This window comes from Pleurodeles waltl, chromosome 3_1, assembly GCF_031143425.1.
Source record: "Pleurodeles waltl isolate 20211129_DDA chromosome 3_1, aPleWal1.hap1.20221129, whole genome shotgun sequence".
Taxonomy (NCBI): domain Eukaryota; kingdom Metazoa; phylum Chordata; class Amphibia; order Caudata; family Salamandridae; genus Pleurodeles; species Pleurodeles waltl.
In genome coordinates, this window is record NC_090440.1 from 662,070,169 (window position 1) to 662,086,675 (window position 16,507).

The following is a 16,507-nucleotide window of genomic DNA, read 5'->3' on the forward strand; positions in this document are numbered from 1 at the left end:
CACTTAGGTCGTAGCTATAAAACACACTCACATGAGGCCATTTGCCAACCAGAATTTAGCCGTGTATGCGTGTGTAAACAAACTTTAATTCCTGCTACGCTTTTGTAGCCCAAGCAGCTCAACGACATGCTTCATATTATTGTTCTTTTTCATATAACTGCTCCTTGGATTCAAACCTAAGTTGGTTTACCCTGGTTTACTGCCCTCCTGTCAGTCTGTCATTCAATTCCAGTGTGTTTTATTTCCCTGTCTCTCCTTTGCCCCGTTTCAAGTCCTCTCTGCATCTGCGTCACAGACAGTAATATCCGCAACCACTGCTCTCACCTCCTTGCTCCGTACCCTCCAGCCCCTGTCAGTGTGTGGGCACTGCAGAGGAGTGGCGAATCTGGGCCTGCTGTTATCCTCCCTACTCCTCAGTTGCACAGCAGCGATCGGTGCTCTGCTGCTGATGTGTCCCGGTGGGAATGCTGCCCTCTCCTCTTTTGCCCTTCCTTTCTCTGCACACTCGGGCATTGGCTCTTAGTTGCGTCAGCTGCCACCTGGCAAGGCACTGAGTATGGCAGTATCAATGCAACACAACACCCTCAACATCCAGCTCACTGCAACAGTCGCAGGAAGGGGGTGGTGACCAGGGATCAGACCGACTGCTCACACAGCATCCGGGTTACAGCCCTTGCGCACTTCCTGGCGGCACCCTGCTCAGCATGGCCGCTCTTTGGGACATTACGTCCTGTGGTGCAGTGACCAATGCTTATAAGAGAGTGCATGGTGTGTAGATATTCCCTTCAGCACCCATCCACACCTTTTCTTGGCTGTGCAGGCCCAAAGGGTGCAGCAGAGTGCTCGCACGAAGGACAGGGCCTGCTGCCACCTGGCTTGCTCGCGCCGGGTGGCACATGCTCTGCTGGTTCTTTATTTGTACTCTCATTTATGTGTATTTTGTAACCGAAGGCTGTCTGGCGGGGCCCTCTTTATATGACAGCCTGTGATCTTTACTTGTCTCTTCGCAGGGCTGTGCTCACCGTTACATCGCTCACCATTTTTGTTTGTTGCGCTCCATGGCGGCGAGAGAGCCCTGCTTTACTATCAGTAGTGCCTTAAGCTCTCCTCCCCATTGGCATTCTTCTGCCAGGCAACAACCATGTCCTCGTGAGTAAACATAGATGAAGGACAAGACTTCTGTACTTTACCGAGCACCAAGTATATAAAAAAACACAGACACAAAGAGGAGTTTCTTCCAATAGCGGAACAGATAGATTAAATGAAATGCTTTAGTTATATGCAGGGCCACTGGAATTATGTGGCAGAGAGGACCAAATTATGCAGCAGGGTTGACCAATTTATGTGGCAAGTAAAGTCCACTTATCCATTTACAACACCAATAGCTCTAACTCTTACAAATGCGAGACCTATTGCGTTGCAAATGTTTGTTTTTATAGCGCTACTCATAGTTCACTCACACTCAGGTCTATGATCTGCATGGTACACGTTCTTTGCAGCAGGCACATTAACCCTCTGCCCTACTTTGTGATGTGTCAAAACTGCCACAAGACAAAGTTCCTAACTCTAACCTTTAGGAAAATTAATCACCAGAAATATCATTAGAGAAGTTTAAAGTGCGCATCTCAGGCTGGCCGGCACAAGACGGCCGGTGAAAGGGACATGCGCACTTTAAACTAAAGTGCACAGCTCCCTGCTGCTGTCACTTAGTATCAGTGACCCGTCCTGACACTTGGTTCAGGAGGGGGTGCTGAAAAATATAATTGTAATAAATAAACTTTATTACCATTTTATTTTTCCGTTTTGGGGTAATTTTTTAAGCGAGGCAACGCTCTTCCGCTCTTGTGGAGGGGCTGCCCCTTATCTTCTGGTAGGAACATGTGCATGTGACAGCAGACATCAGAGGCTATTTTGGTCTTTGTACTGACAGCTATGTGGAAACTAAACCGTCTAGGAACACTTTTATTTTCTATTTCACGAAGACTCGCTGCAGAAGCAGAACAGGCCCACAACATTCCTTAAAGTTTACAACGTGACATGCAGGAACAAAATGTGTGCCTGTCAGACTCCAGTAATTTCGAATTTGCATAAAAGTGACTGGACGTTCAAGATTAATTTCTTCATTGCAGAGAGTACTGCTTTTGTTCTTATGTGTAGAGGGTGTATGCCTTTTACTCAACAAATACAGTCACAGCCAATAACTGTATCAACATAGAATTATGACCTCAGCTCAGCATGCTCAGCAACCACCTCCATTTTTACAACATCCTGGCAAGCCTCAAATAAAAATGGAGGCAATGTCTGAGAACCTCTGAGAATTATCGTGTGGCCACAGATGCATAAAAGTTCGATTCAGCAGGAACAGCATTATTGTTTAATCATTTAGGGCAGGCGGGTCAAGAAGTATTTAATAATCTTCCAGAAGAAGATACTCCTCAAGGACAGTTTGGTATTTGGGATGAATACCAAATGAGTTGAGCTCAGTTGCGAGCCCACTATGGTCGCCTACTATGGTGCTGGAACGACAATTCCTTTTCAAAAGGAAACAAAGTAGTGAACCGAGTGTGGCAGATTAAGTTACTGCACAGAGGATTTTGGCACCAAACTCCAGTGGGGTAATGCAAAATAATGATCCCCCCCCTGCAGAATGTGAAGAGTGTCCCCTTAGTCTCCCATACCTCTCTGATATTCATTGGGCTTATCCTGAGTTGGGGCCCTAGAAGGCTTGAGGGGCACCCGAATGGTTACGGGGGGGTGGACTGCACCACAGGGGGCCTGTGTTACACCCCGGCCAACCTGTGATTTTGAGAACAGCATCATTATATACCTACAAGGACAATTTGACTTTGTAACAAAGTGCCCCTTTCTGAGATGGTCACCCCCCCCCCCTTTCGCCTGATATCGGATGCTAAATCGACTGAGTGTGTGCTGGGATCCTGCTAACCAGGCCCCAGCACTTGTATTCTTTCCCTAAACTGTACCAATGCTTCCACAGTTGGCACACCCCTGACACACAGCTAAGTCCCTTGTAAAAGGTGGCAGTGGTACCTAGAGCCCTGTGACCAGGGAGGGTTGCTAAAGGCTGCAGCGTGTATTATGCCACCCTAAAGGACCCCTCACCAAACACATGCACACTTCCACTGCAGATTGTGTGTGTTGGTGGGGAAAAAAAGGTAAAGTCGACATGGCATCCCTCCCTGGGTGTCATGCCTACAAAACATTGCCTGTGGCCTATGTAAGGCACCCCTCTAGCAGGCCGTACAGACTAAAGGCAGGGTGCAGTACACCACAGGTAAGGGTATAGCTGCATGAGCAATATGCACCTACAGTGATTACGCCCATTCTTAGACCCTGTAAGTGCAGAGTAGCGCTATTGAGTACATGGGGTGGGAGGTTGTCACTATGAACTCCAGAGCTCCAAGATGGCTACACTGAAAACTGGGAAGTTTTGTATCAAACGTCTCAGTTCAGTAAACCCACACTGATGCCAATGTTTGATTTATTGAAAAATGCACAAAGGGCATCTTAAAGATGCCCCCTGAAATTCACCCATCTCTCTATTGTGTGGCTGACTGGTCTATGCCAGGCAAGTTTCTGACCCCATGGGGCGAGAGCCTTTGTGCTTTATGGAATCGAGGACAAAGCCTCCCATGGGTGGAGGTGCTTCACACCTCCCCCCTGCAGGAACAGCAGCACTTGCTGGTGAGCCTCGAAGCCTCCTGCCTTTTGTTCTGCTGCCTCAGGGCACTGCTGAACCTTGCTCTTCAGATTCCTGGTAAACTTAAAGACTAAGAAGGCTAAAGAGCCACACCAGCGGAGAAGACTCCAGATGACAATTGACGTGGCCTCAGCCCTACCAGCCTGTCTGTGGCTGCAAGACTCCTGCTACAAAAAAATGACTTATCCTGCAAAACCAGTGACCTCTGCAAACCCCCAGAGGACTGCCTGCCTACCTAAGGACCAAGAACTCCAGAGGACAGCCACAAAGAAACTTCCAGCAAGGACTCCAGAGCCCTCTGAATCAGCGAGTCCTGCCCACTCTGCACCTGACACCCATGGCCCGAATCCAGGTAGCCCACCAGTCCAGAGATGGTCTCCAGGTGACTCCAACCTCGCGTCCACTCTGTGTTGACTCCTCCTGACGAACATGACGACACTTGCAGCCTAAATCCAGAGAACCCTACTGACCATGACTGGCTCTGGTGATGATTCATGATGCTTAAAGGTACCCCTATACCCGGCCTTGGGGAACCCAACCAACAGTCCATCAACATCCTGTGGGATCCCTACTTACCTGTCCAGCCATTGGTTTTCTTCAGCTGACTCCTTGGACCAAGCCTGCAGCCTCTTTGTGACACCTGGGTTTACTCATTGGAAAGCATTGGGCCCACAACGCTATGTTTGCACCCTGCACCCAACCGCCCCAGTGCCGCTGAGGGTGCGTGTTTGGTGCTGACCTGTGGCCCTCCTCGTTGCTGATCGAAACCCCACAGCAGGGGTGTAGAATTTAATACAATATATTCTTGTCCATGGGACAGGTTGCTTTACAAATCTGCTTGCCCTGTAAAGAAGTCCACTTGTCCCTTTGGTGCCATATAGTACGTGTCAAATTATGACAGCAATCTAATTATATAAGAACTCTGATAAAAGACTCTCTGATTATGCCAGGGCTCATAATATAGCAGGGTACGGATACTAGATATTCCCTTATTTTGCCACTTTTATGCGGATCTATATAATGGGGCTAGAAGTAGCACTAAGAAATAGTTCCAGGGTTGGAATGCCCTTTTAAGTCTGTGCAAACCTACTAGCTTGCATTTTTTAGGGGTTTTCATCAGCTCTTCACTAATCTTTTCCCATACTTAGAAAGGTTGGAAAATTACTCCTGAAAAGGGCAGAGGTAAAACTTCTTCCACAGTTGGGGAAAAAAGTGGTTGGAGGGAAAGTTAACTTGTAAAAGCTCAACAGATTTTCACATAAGCAAATCTACACATGCACACTTGCTATACTAAAATGCACTTCACAAACATTTTCTAGGAATACGATTTGCTGGCCTACTTTTATAAATTCTTGTGAATTCATGAAAGACGTATATCTACACTAATGCAAGGACGTATAACATAGGTGCACTTTTGTGACTTCCTTTAAGAATTGGGTCCCTAATTAGGTCAAACATGAAGCAAGACCTTTTGTTTTTATGAAATGCTGTGTCTATCTGTTGGCTCGCTTCACTGTGAGTGACAGCATTCTGCTCTTACAACAACGAGCATATCAGCACACAAAGTAGTTTTGTTCAATGCCATGGACTACGGTGACAATGTGTTCTTTTTGAGACCAAAATATATTTTTGCTTTTTGCCAATGTTTGTTATAATGGTGCGGGCCCAAAAGTTCCCACAAAATAAGTTTTACAAAAACCATGTGAAAACAAGACATACATTGACAAAACCAAAAGGCTGACCACTAATATTAGACTTATTGGTTTTGTGAATGCTTGTTTATTTTCATGTTTCCCATAATCTTATTGAGACTGGTTACACTGATTTTCCATTACAAATCATTTTTGGAACTACTAGCATGCATCAACACATTTTTAGTAGAAATTGTATCTAAAATGTCATAGGAGTTTGCAGAGGAAAACATTATTTTCTTAGTTGCATTTTTTTGTGAACATTTTGTTTTGAAAGTTTTGCATCTTATCAGGGAGCATTCTGGGAGCATTATATCTAGCCTCATATTGGTAAACTTTGCAAACATGGTACACATTTTTATGTTGAAACCTCTCAGTGTTGCAGTGCGAGCTTACAACATTTCCCTAGAGCGCTCACCCTAATAATAAAGGCCTTGCATTAACGAACCATAAATACAAGTTTGAACATCATTAAAAAATAGACCAAATATTACTTTAACTGCAGACAATTCCCTTCCAAATGCATAATGTGATACTTTGAACTATCAGCTCAAGGGTTTGTGCTGCAGGGGATTGGGCTTACTTGTCACAAGGTCAAAATAAACTTGAAAGCTTGTTTGTCTTGACCCCAAACATTATATCCTGGGGGAGTCTGCGGGTACTCACCTACAAACCGTTCACTTCCAGGTGCCCCCAGTCTCAATAGGATTCCATTGGGTGCCCGACAGCAACTTTGACCTCTGCACTCGGCCAGCCCTGTGTGGTTGGTGGTGCACCCTTGATGTCTTCCTAAACTTTGCCCTGTGGACACTTCAACCCCTGAAGACTGGGACTGTAAGTCCAGTACTTACCTGTAAACTGTGTATGTACTTTTCCCCTCCTAGGACGGCATTGCCTTCAATGAAAATTGCACTGTCTACGTTTGCTATTGAAACGTATTGCTTACCTGAAAACTGTTTTTACTGTGAATTACAAGCTAAGTGCATTTGATACTTGAAAGTGATACATTCTTGAAACTGTACTTACCTGCAACAAAGATCCTTTTGGTTCTAGAAATAAAGTAACAATATATATTTTTTGATACATAAAACACTGGACTGGAGTTAGTCATTGAGTGTGTGCCTCATTTTTTGACTGTGTGTGTAAACAAATGCTTAGCACTACCCTCTGAATGGCCTAACTGCTCAACCACGCTACCACAAAATACCACAATACTACAAAAGAGAGCATTAGTATTATCTACTTTAGCCCCTGTAAAGCCTATTGGAATCCATTGGTCTCTGTGCGCACTATACCTTACTTTGGTATAGTATATACAGAGCCAGATTCCTACAGGCTTTAACAGTTTTTTTAGAAAAGATTTAAGAATGATTATTGAGCTGCAGAAATCCAATACTTATGGAGGTCACAGACATTACAAAGAGAATTGAACATTCTATGTTTTTGAAAAAAGCACTGGCTTCTAGGGAAGGCACTTCACGTATAAGAGGTATTGAGGATGCTGAGCCTGTGTGTATTGTGAATTCACAGGATAGAACTTTTAGAGGTCCTATAAGGAAGGATTCTGGAAGCATTCATAGATGCAACTCAAAATCTTGTATGTGTTTGCTGAAAGAAGTATAGGCATTTTCAGGTTGTATGTAAAAGTGGTAAGGATCCAGTTAGGATCAACAAGGTAGATATTACTATGGACAACTGTAGAGAAAGACTTAACAATATTATCTTGACTCTGGACCTAACTCTGGATCAGGTGTGTGGCAGGCAAAAGATTGTCTGTGTGATGTGTGTGCGGGTGATTTTGTTCTACGATTGATGGCGAACTCAGCATCACCAATAGCTATTGTTTCTAATATGACCTTTTTTGATCAGTTGGGTAAGTAATTTATTTGAACAGAATCCAATATCAACCCTAAAGCCTTTAGGGATCATTGTATTTCTATTTTAGGCTTCTTCGTAAGATCCCCGGTGTGTGCTGGTAAACCACTACCAAGATTCATGTGGCCATTAAGGTCAGTGTTAGAAATGGGAGTCTCTAGTTGGCAGTGGCTTGCGCCCTGTCCAATTAGGGAGCCCTTCCTTCCAGTCAGGATAATGAAGTTACACACCTAAAATAACCCCTGCTCACCCCTTGGTAGCTTGGCAGGAGCAGACAGGCTTATCCCAGAGGCAATGTTTAAAGCGTTTGCACATAAGACACAATAGTACAGTGAAAACACTACAAATTGACACCACACCAGTTTTAGGAAAATAGCCAATATTTATCTGTGTAAAAGAGGGCCAAAGCAATTAAAATCCAGCATACAGAAATAAAGATAAACATTTTGTAAGAATCAGCTTAAACTACAGTTCCTTGAAGTCAATAGCTCTGCCTGGGGCTATCACAGCATCGTGAACAACAAATCCAACAGTTCAGGAAAACTGCAAGGTCGCTGGCCAGCTGAAGTGTCGGGAAGACCCGCAAATAGTACCTTGGAAATGCAGGGCGTCGGGGACCTTGTGTTGAGATCTGAAGTTCTGGCGTCTGCAGACGTTGGTTCGGGAGGTCGTTGCAGGAATCATCGGGCCCTTGAAGTCACACATGTTGCAGATTGAACTCCTTGAGGGTGAAGTCAGGAACACTGGCATTGGGGCTGTGAAGCAAAGCGGGACAATGCGTTGTGCAGTGCCCACAGGTCACGGTGCAGGAAGTGCCTCAGTGACGGCGGCAGTGGTGAAACCAGGGCTGCGGTGTGAAGTGCGGCAATGTGCAGCGCAGTATCTCCATGTCATGGTGCAGGCATCATTGCTGAAGCGCTGTTGTCGTTGACCTCAGGTTGAGATGTGAAGCAGGGGGATGCTTCATGCGGTGCCCACAGGTTGGGGTGCAAGCAGTAGCGTTGGTTGACGAGGCTGGGGTCGATGGGACTGCCGTCAGTGGACCAGGGCTGCAGTGTGGGATGGGGCGATGCTTTGTGTACCCCATGAGCGGTGTCCACAGGCCACTGTGCAGGCGTTGACGCGGAGCGGCGGTGATACCAGGGCTGCGGTGTGAAGGGAGGCAATGCGACATATGGTGCCCCCAGGTCACAGTGCAAGCAGCGGCTCAGTGGCGGTGAGACTAGGGTTGGGTTGTGAAGTGGGGCACAGTGCAGGCAGCAGCGTCATTGGCGTTGTTGTTTTTCTTCTGTTGCAGCACAAAACACACACTTCCTAGAGCTGTTGGCAGATTAACTTGAAGTCTTTGATGTTCCTGAGACTTCCAACAGGAGGCAAGCTCTACTTCAAGCTCTTGGAGAAACTCAGGAAATAAGTTGTAGAAAGTTCAGTCCTTTCATTGCCCAAGATGGAAGCAGCAAGCAGCAGGCCAACACAGCAAAGCACACAGCAAAGTGGAAGTCCCTCCTGACTGCTTCGACAGCTCTTCTTCTTGACAGGTTCCTTACTCCAAAAGAGTTTTAAAGTTCTGGATCACAGCCCTACTACTTATACCAGTTCTGGCCTTTGAAGTAGGCAAATTTCAGAAGTAGGCAAATTTCAAAGGCAAGTCCTTACTCCTCACAAAATCCAGTTCTTGTCTGCTCTGGCCCAGTGACTCTGCAGGAGGAGAAACTTCTATGTGCAGGACATGTCTAGCCCTATTCAGATTCAAGTGTCAGCTCGTCCCACCACTCTAGCCCAGGAAGACCCATTTGTTATATGCAAGGCACACCTAAGCTCCTTTTGTGTAACTGCCTAGAGTGTATGCAGGAGGACCCAGCTGCCAGCTACACAGACATGGATTCCACAGGCAGGCACAGAATGATAAAGCAAGAAAATGCCCAATTTCTAAAAGTGGCACTTTCAGACCTGCAATTTAAAAAACATCTTCACTAAAGGATGTATTTTTTAATTGTGAGTTCAGTATATACTATCTTCCTATCATCTTCCCATTGGAATCTGCACTTGAAAGGTGTTTCAAGGCAGACCCCATGTTAACCTATGGAAGAGATAGCATTTCAATAATGAAAAATGAAATGCACAGTATTTCACTATCAGGACATGTGAAAACACACAACTACATGTCCGAACTTCTAAATACACTGCACCCTGCCCATGGGGCTGCCTGGGCCTACCTCAAGGGTGACTTAGATGCAATAAAAGTGAAGGGTTAGTCCTGGCAAGTGGTGCAATAAAAGGGAAGGGTTGGTCCTGGAAAGTGGGTGCACTTGCCAGGTCGATGTGGCAGTTTAAAACTGTGCACACAGACACTGCAATGGTGGGACTGAGACATGGTTATTGTGTTACTCATGTGGGTGGCAGAATCAGGGCTGCAGGCCCACTAGTAGCATTTGATTTACAGGATTCGGCACACATGATGCACTATACTAAGGGCTTATTAGTAAATCCAATATGCCAATCATGGATAACCAATCATAATCATAATTATCACAGGGAGCACTTGCACTTTAGAAATGATCAGCAGTTGTAAAATGTGCAGAGATGACAAACCAGCAAAAAACATAGTCCAGCATATCATAAACAATCACTGAGGAATACTTTCATAAACATTGCTCACAAGGGACATTTAGGTGTAACAGGTACATGCAAGAACGTGAAACAGTACTACTGGTGACCTTCACTGAAGCCAGAGGTTGTGAGTACTATGGATAAGTGTTGTGATTGCTAATTATCTGATACAAATTGGAAGATTTAAAAAACAAGGGCATCCTGTGCCTCTTCCTGGTGCTCCATAAGAAAAAACTGCATTGGCCTTTTCCAGGACCTTACAGTCAATTGTCATGTAATATGATATACATGATGGTGCTAGTTGATCATTATTTAGAATTGATCTATTTTTTTATGTGTCGAATGTGTTAGCACCAAAAATGTATTTACCGCCCTAGCTGAGATTTTTTAGATGTTTATGTGCAGTCTTCAAAGAAAGTTGTCATAGACAATGACACACATTTCGTTAGGGACCACATTTTTAGCAATGCATGAAATTAAGTATTTACAAGTCTCCTTATACAGTGCTGCTTTGAATGGACTAGTTGAGAGGGCCAATTGATTAACCATAGAAGGGGTTGTGATAACCTTAGCATGTGGAGACTGTAGGATGTTTTGCGAGAGAATGTCTGAGCTATGTAATTTCTCACCATAGTACCACAGGTGTCTCACTTTTTAATCTGTTAGGGGGTAGGAGGCCAAACACGAGGCTTTACCGTGAATGGTTGACACACTTCCAAGTCCCTCCCTGGGAAGGTGGGGGGCTAAAATGCCTGAAAGAGTTTTCAAGAAACAATGTTCTGCCAAAAAGTACTATGATGAGAAAAGAAATGTTAAGGTCATGTACCTAAAGGTGGGAGATTGGGTTCTTATAAAAAAAACTTGCAAACTTGTCAAAGGGAAGTCAACATTTTCTGTGCTGGTCTGAATTGACAAAGTTTCTAAGAGGTTTTTTCTTACTCTTTGAGAAGGCATAGCAGAACAGAAGGACCTTGGTGTGGGTGACGGGAAACAGCCATTACAACGTGGCTGTTTCCCTGACTAGCCTTTACCACGAAGGCTGGATGATAAAGGTGTATGCGTTTTAAACAAGTCTGCGATATGTTTTTTTCTGCGAGAGTGACATTATTTCAGTGGCTATGCGCAAAGAACTGTTAGTTTTAAGGGTTAGAATTAGTGTTTATGGTTGGTTTTTAGGGTTCGTATTTGTGGTAATTCGGGTTTTGGGCTAGTTGTTATGGTTTAGGGTTGTTGTGGGTTAGGGTTCCTTACTTTTAGGGCTCAGGGCATGTGTTTGTATCATCCATAACGGTGCTGCGGCTGTAGGAGGGTGTTTGGGAGAAGTGGAGCTTGCACTGGCGCTTTCACAATGCGCGCTCTCTCTGTAAACAAAAATTCGGCGTTGGTATTCCTTAGAATTGGTTGAGTATAGTCGTGCCCTTTGAGCGACATAATGATGCTAATGTGTATTTTCAGCCATTTCCTGATTTTCGGAGATTGGCTCACGTCTGTAATGCAGGACGCCCATTGGTTACTATTGGGCAAATCACGGTCAGCAAGTGTACACAAAGTTTATGGTAGGAGGGCCGTAGGCGTTCACGGTAATGACACATACTCAAGTGTGAATTTAGCACGGCACTAGGTCTGCACCGGTACAATTATTAAAAACGATTTGTTTTTTAACTGCTAGAGTCTCTTTAGAAAAACGATTGGAAGGTCCAGCGCAGAGTAACTGCACAGATATTACCTCTCGACATTAAAAGTTTACCAAACATATGCCTTTGCCGAGTATGCTTTTACAACGAAATTTTCGTCCTAGAGGCAAGCGTCCTAAAGACGCATGCGTTCTAATGATGGCGTTATAATGGCATGCGTTGTAATGGCATGTGTTATTCTGTCATACAACCGTGGGTGTTAGAAGAACAAGCTAAAATTATTTCTGATGCCAAGCGTGGAGATACCTGTTCACAGTGGTTAATTTGTAAATAAAAACGTGCTACTGCCCAGTGGCGGTTTCTGTGCATGGGCGTCAGGGCTCTGCCCCTTTTACATTCACAGTAAAGTACATTCACATTAATTAAAAAATACTCTCTCTTATAACTTAATAAAACAGAGGGCACTATTTGCCCCACTCACCAACACCAGCATTGTTGTTGCTGTGCTCGATAACACTGCAGACACGTGACTGACACACCACTTTAACTGCTCCCCTGTAGGTAGGCCCAAAGTCTATTTGCCAGGCTGACAATCTCACAGCCCTGAGGCCTGTGAGGTCATCAGCTCAGCAAAGCCCTAGCATCAAGGCCTAGTCTCCACCCCCTGATGACGTGGAGGTAAAGTTAGCCCTGGGCTTTTGTGATTCAAGCCCTGAAGCGCTTAGCCTCCACCTCAATCAGGGAGTGGAGAGCAGTACCACCCCACCCTTTCCCAACTTCCTACAGGGTGTGGGTGGGATCTCACCCTGTGACGAGTTGGGAAAGGGTGTGGCAGGCGGGAAGCTGAGAAATCGAGTCTGCGCAGACTTGCCTTGCGTGGTGCCAGAGACTGCCAGTGCTTTCCACGCATGAGAGCTCAACGCCATTTTAGCCTCGGTGAGTGCTGTGTGTCTGTTCAGACAGACATATGATTTACTGCGGTGCCAGCAGCTGGTAGACCGAATGTTGTGACTCGTGGATATATGTGAAGGAGCCTGGCCGGCACTCGGCAGTTCACCAAGTAAGACCTTAAAAAGAAATTGACAGCTGCCGGGCCCAGACTCATTTGGTTAGCTGTAATTGGGCCCACTGTACGTGAGGTATACTGCAGCAGACGGGGGAGGCGGATTCTGCCTCAGGATTGGACTGTGTGAATATGATAGGACTCTCAGTGGCCACATATTTTGCAGCGCACTGTGTCTGCACTGTCTTCTCCACTCACTGACTTGAGTCTGTACATAACCCTCGGCATCTGGCATGATTGGTTACTACGAGTAAAGGCAGAGGCACGTGAAACGATGGGGACCCTGTAAACATATTAAGGGAAAGTGTATTCTTCAGAAGCAGTTCCTTTTCAGTCGAAATCCAACACTATATTAAAACATCTCTCTCCTCTTAAACGAGCTAAAATAATTATTGGTGGTATTAGATAAGGCTGGCACACTTTGTTAACAAAAAATATGAATTATATGAGCACAACATCACTTTATTATGCTTGCTTTAAGAAATGCGTTAGAATAGAAGTTGCATTTGGTGGAATGTAAATGTGTTTTTGCAAGTGCCAAAAGGAGAAACTCTGTGGACCAGTGTATGCAGCGAAAGTGCAGTTCAATTACCATGAAAATTGCACCTGCCTTTCAACATGCACCTACATTTCACCCTCTATGTCCTATTTTGTTTATTTCAAATCCTGAAATGATCACATTTCATTGTGTCACAGTGTCACTGCCTATGATAATCTTTCAATCTCTCCAGGAGTAGGAGGCGTTCTATAAATGGCAAATGCAATTGCAAGTCAATGTTAATGCACATAGTGCAGCGCCACTTTTCTTTCACCCCTTAGCCCCCCTAACACCACCATGTGTGCATCATATTTAAAATACAGCACACCATGGCGGTAGTTATTGGACTAGCAGCAGAATTTTTGACGCCAGTCCGGGACTTTGCAAGATTAGCGTAAAAAATGTTGAAGCTAATCCTGCAAAGCACCCAGAGGCCCATTGTAACCAATGGAAGCCTCCTTTTAATGCTTGCTCGGAGCAGGTGGTAAAAGTGCTGGAAAAAAATGATGCAAAGAAATCAGATTTCTTTGCATAATTTGTTTGGCCCCCTAACGGGGGGATGCCCCCTTTGCATACATTATGCCTGATGCAGGCATAATGTAGCGCAAAGGGTTACAAAGTGGTGCAATGCATGCATTGTACCACTTTGTAAATATGGCACAGAGTTTTTGGCCTTCTGACGCCACATTAGCGTAAAAAAATTACAGTTATGTGGCATTAGAATGGCACTAGGGGCTCTTAAATATGCGTCTATGGGGCATATTTTTAAAAAGTGCCGCTGCACACAGTGCTGCGCCACTTTTCTTGTGCCCCTTAGTACACCCCCTAACGCCACCATGTGTGCACTGTATTTAAAATATGGCACACCATGGCAGTAGTTAGGGGACTAGCGTCAGAATTTTTTATGCTAGTCAGACGCTTTGCAGGATTAGCATAAAAAATGTTGATTCTAATCCTGCAAAGCACCCAGAGGCCCATTGTAACCAATGGAAGCCTTCATTTAACGCCTGCTTTGAGCAGGCTTTAAAAGTGCTGGAACAAAATGGCGCAAAGAAATCTGTCAGATTTCTTTGCGCCATTATTTTAGCCATTATTTTAGCCCCCTTAATGGGGGGAATGCCACCTTTGCATAAATTATGCCTGGCGCAGGCATAATGTAGCACAAAGGGTCACAAAGTGGCGCAATGCATGAATGGCACCACTTTGTAAATATGGCACGTCGTTTTTGGCCTTCTAATGCCACATTAGCTTAAAAAAAATGACGCTAATGTGGCATTAGAATGGCGCTAGGGGCTCTTGAATATGCCCCTATATTTTATGTGGATAGCTGAGTGGATTAGTAAAGCCAGCCTTTACAAGTGATTTAAAACACATGAATGTATGTGAAAGGGGAGCGATGGGGGCACATTTGCCGGGTGTTAGTGAGTGAAACAGAGGAGGAGGTCATGGGGTGAGAGAGGGGGGGAAAAACAAACTGTCAAACAGGACGCCACCAGTCCTAAAGGTGGCCCTGGTATGAATTGTAACACTTGTATTGTCTTTGGCAATGCTGGTGGGGCAATGGATGGTGTAAGCTGCAATGTCCTGTGGACGAGGGCCCTGCCACCCGCCTTTCACAGGCATTGCACTCTGTTGGCTGTTACTGCTGTTATCTAGATCTTTTGGTTCTGCGTTCTGGTCGTGAACTTTGTTTTGGGAAATAAACTCTTGAAATGGTCTCTGATGCCTTTCCTTCCTGCTTAATACAGTTATACCAGCTGGACAAGTGTAAACTCAAATTCTGTTAATATGTAAAATAATTTTTAATTTTTAAAAATAATATTTTTTGTAAAGTTGTTTTTAAAAAACCTAGATTTTTAAACAAACAGCATATTTTCTGGCGGGGCATCTCTATGAAAGTGTCTACTTACGTCTGGGCACAGGAATGGCTTAGACAAGAGATAAAGAGACCAGGTGTTCTTTGCACTTTCTTGGCTTCCAGAATTATTATTATTTTCAGTATATAACCTGATCTTTTGAGTCCTAAGGCCTTATTTAGAATTTGATGGAGAGAATATTTAGCCAAAGACAGTCTGTCTGTCATGTTTCCACCAGCAGAGCCTCTGCTGGCTTGGTGAGCCATCAGTTTAAGTACCTCAGACCATCTGTCCTGTTTAGGGTGGTCTTTCGTACATACTTTTTTGTCTGTTTGGGACCACGAGGAAAAACAAACACCAGCTTTGGAAATATATTTTTAAAAACAAACAAAATTTTCTCAGCAGCAGCATGACACAGGGTGGCCACTGAGTAAGGCTACAGTGCCTTCAGAGACACCACAGTGGCGGTGGCCCCTTTGAGGGTACAGAGATGTCTGCCAGGCAGGTGAAGATCTCTGAATACGGTGGGCCATCATCCATCACCTGGCAAGCGCTAAAGAAGGTCACTGGTCTAGAAAACTAACAAAAAGGGCAGTGGCGTAACAAAACTTGAGGGAGCCCCCCTGCAAAGTACATGGAGGGGCCATATCCCCCCCCCAACCCAGTCAGAAGATTTCAGGCCATGGGCTCGCCGCTCCTGCACAGTGCCAGATGTGCTGAGGGGGCTCCCTGGAGCTTAACCCCCCCCCCCCCCCAGCACCACAAGGGCTGCTGGGGTAAAAGTTACACCACTGGAAAAGGGCCAACATTGATCACTGGGTGACGACTGAGGTAACCCGGTAGGGCAGAGGGATGTCCAAGAAATGCTGTTTTATTGTGGAGGCACTGAGTGGAGATTATCTTTGATAACTTTTGATTCCCGTCTCCTGCCAAAGCCATGCTGATTCACCTGTTCTCCCTTTCATCTCTCCTCTGCAGGTCTACGGCATGACTCTCACCTCCTTCCTCCTCTTCTATATTCGCATCGGCATCACTTGGGACCGGAAAGGCAAATACATCCTGGCACAGCACTAACAACAGGAAAGCCAAACACAGTCTGGTGGTGGCCTCCATGCTCCATATGTGCAATTGATGGATCAGAGCGGGGAGCAGGTTGTGTTGGAGGTTAATGGCATCATGTACCTATTTGTCCTTCAGCATGAGGCTCTAATGACTCATCACTTCTTTGGAGCTTGTCCACTGCATGGAGAAAGCTTTTTATTAATAGATGTATTTTAGAAAATAAACCTGGGAACAATCTTCATGAATGTCACGTATAGATGCTTTCTGCCCACAGGTGACCACATACATCACAACAGAAGTGTTCTTGGTGGGTTTCAGAGTCACTTTGCACCCTTTTTCCTGCCATGGCTCAGGCAAGATGATCTACGCATAGCAGCAGTGGATTTTATGTGGAGCCTGAAATAATTTTGTGGAGATAAGTACCTTTCCTCTCTATGGTTTCACTGTGTCCGAAGGAGTG

The 16,507-nt window shown here is 45.0% G+C and overlaps 1 protein-coding gene across 1 annotated transcript in view; it reads left to right on the top strand.

Moving 5' to 3' along the window:
- Window positions 1-16,286, top strand: part of TSPAN32 (tetraspanin 32) — a 357,928-nt gene extending 341,642 nt beyond the window's left edge. The window contains exon 8 of the mRNA XM_069221278.1: window positions 15,964-16,286. Within this exon, the coding sequence (XP_069077379.1) occupies window positions 15,964-16,059 (96 nt within the window). The 3' untranslated portion in view covers window positions 16,060-16,286. The remainder of the gene's footprint in view (window positions 1-15,963) is intronic.
- Window positions 16,287-16,507: the final 221 nt, after the last annotated feature.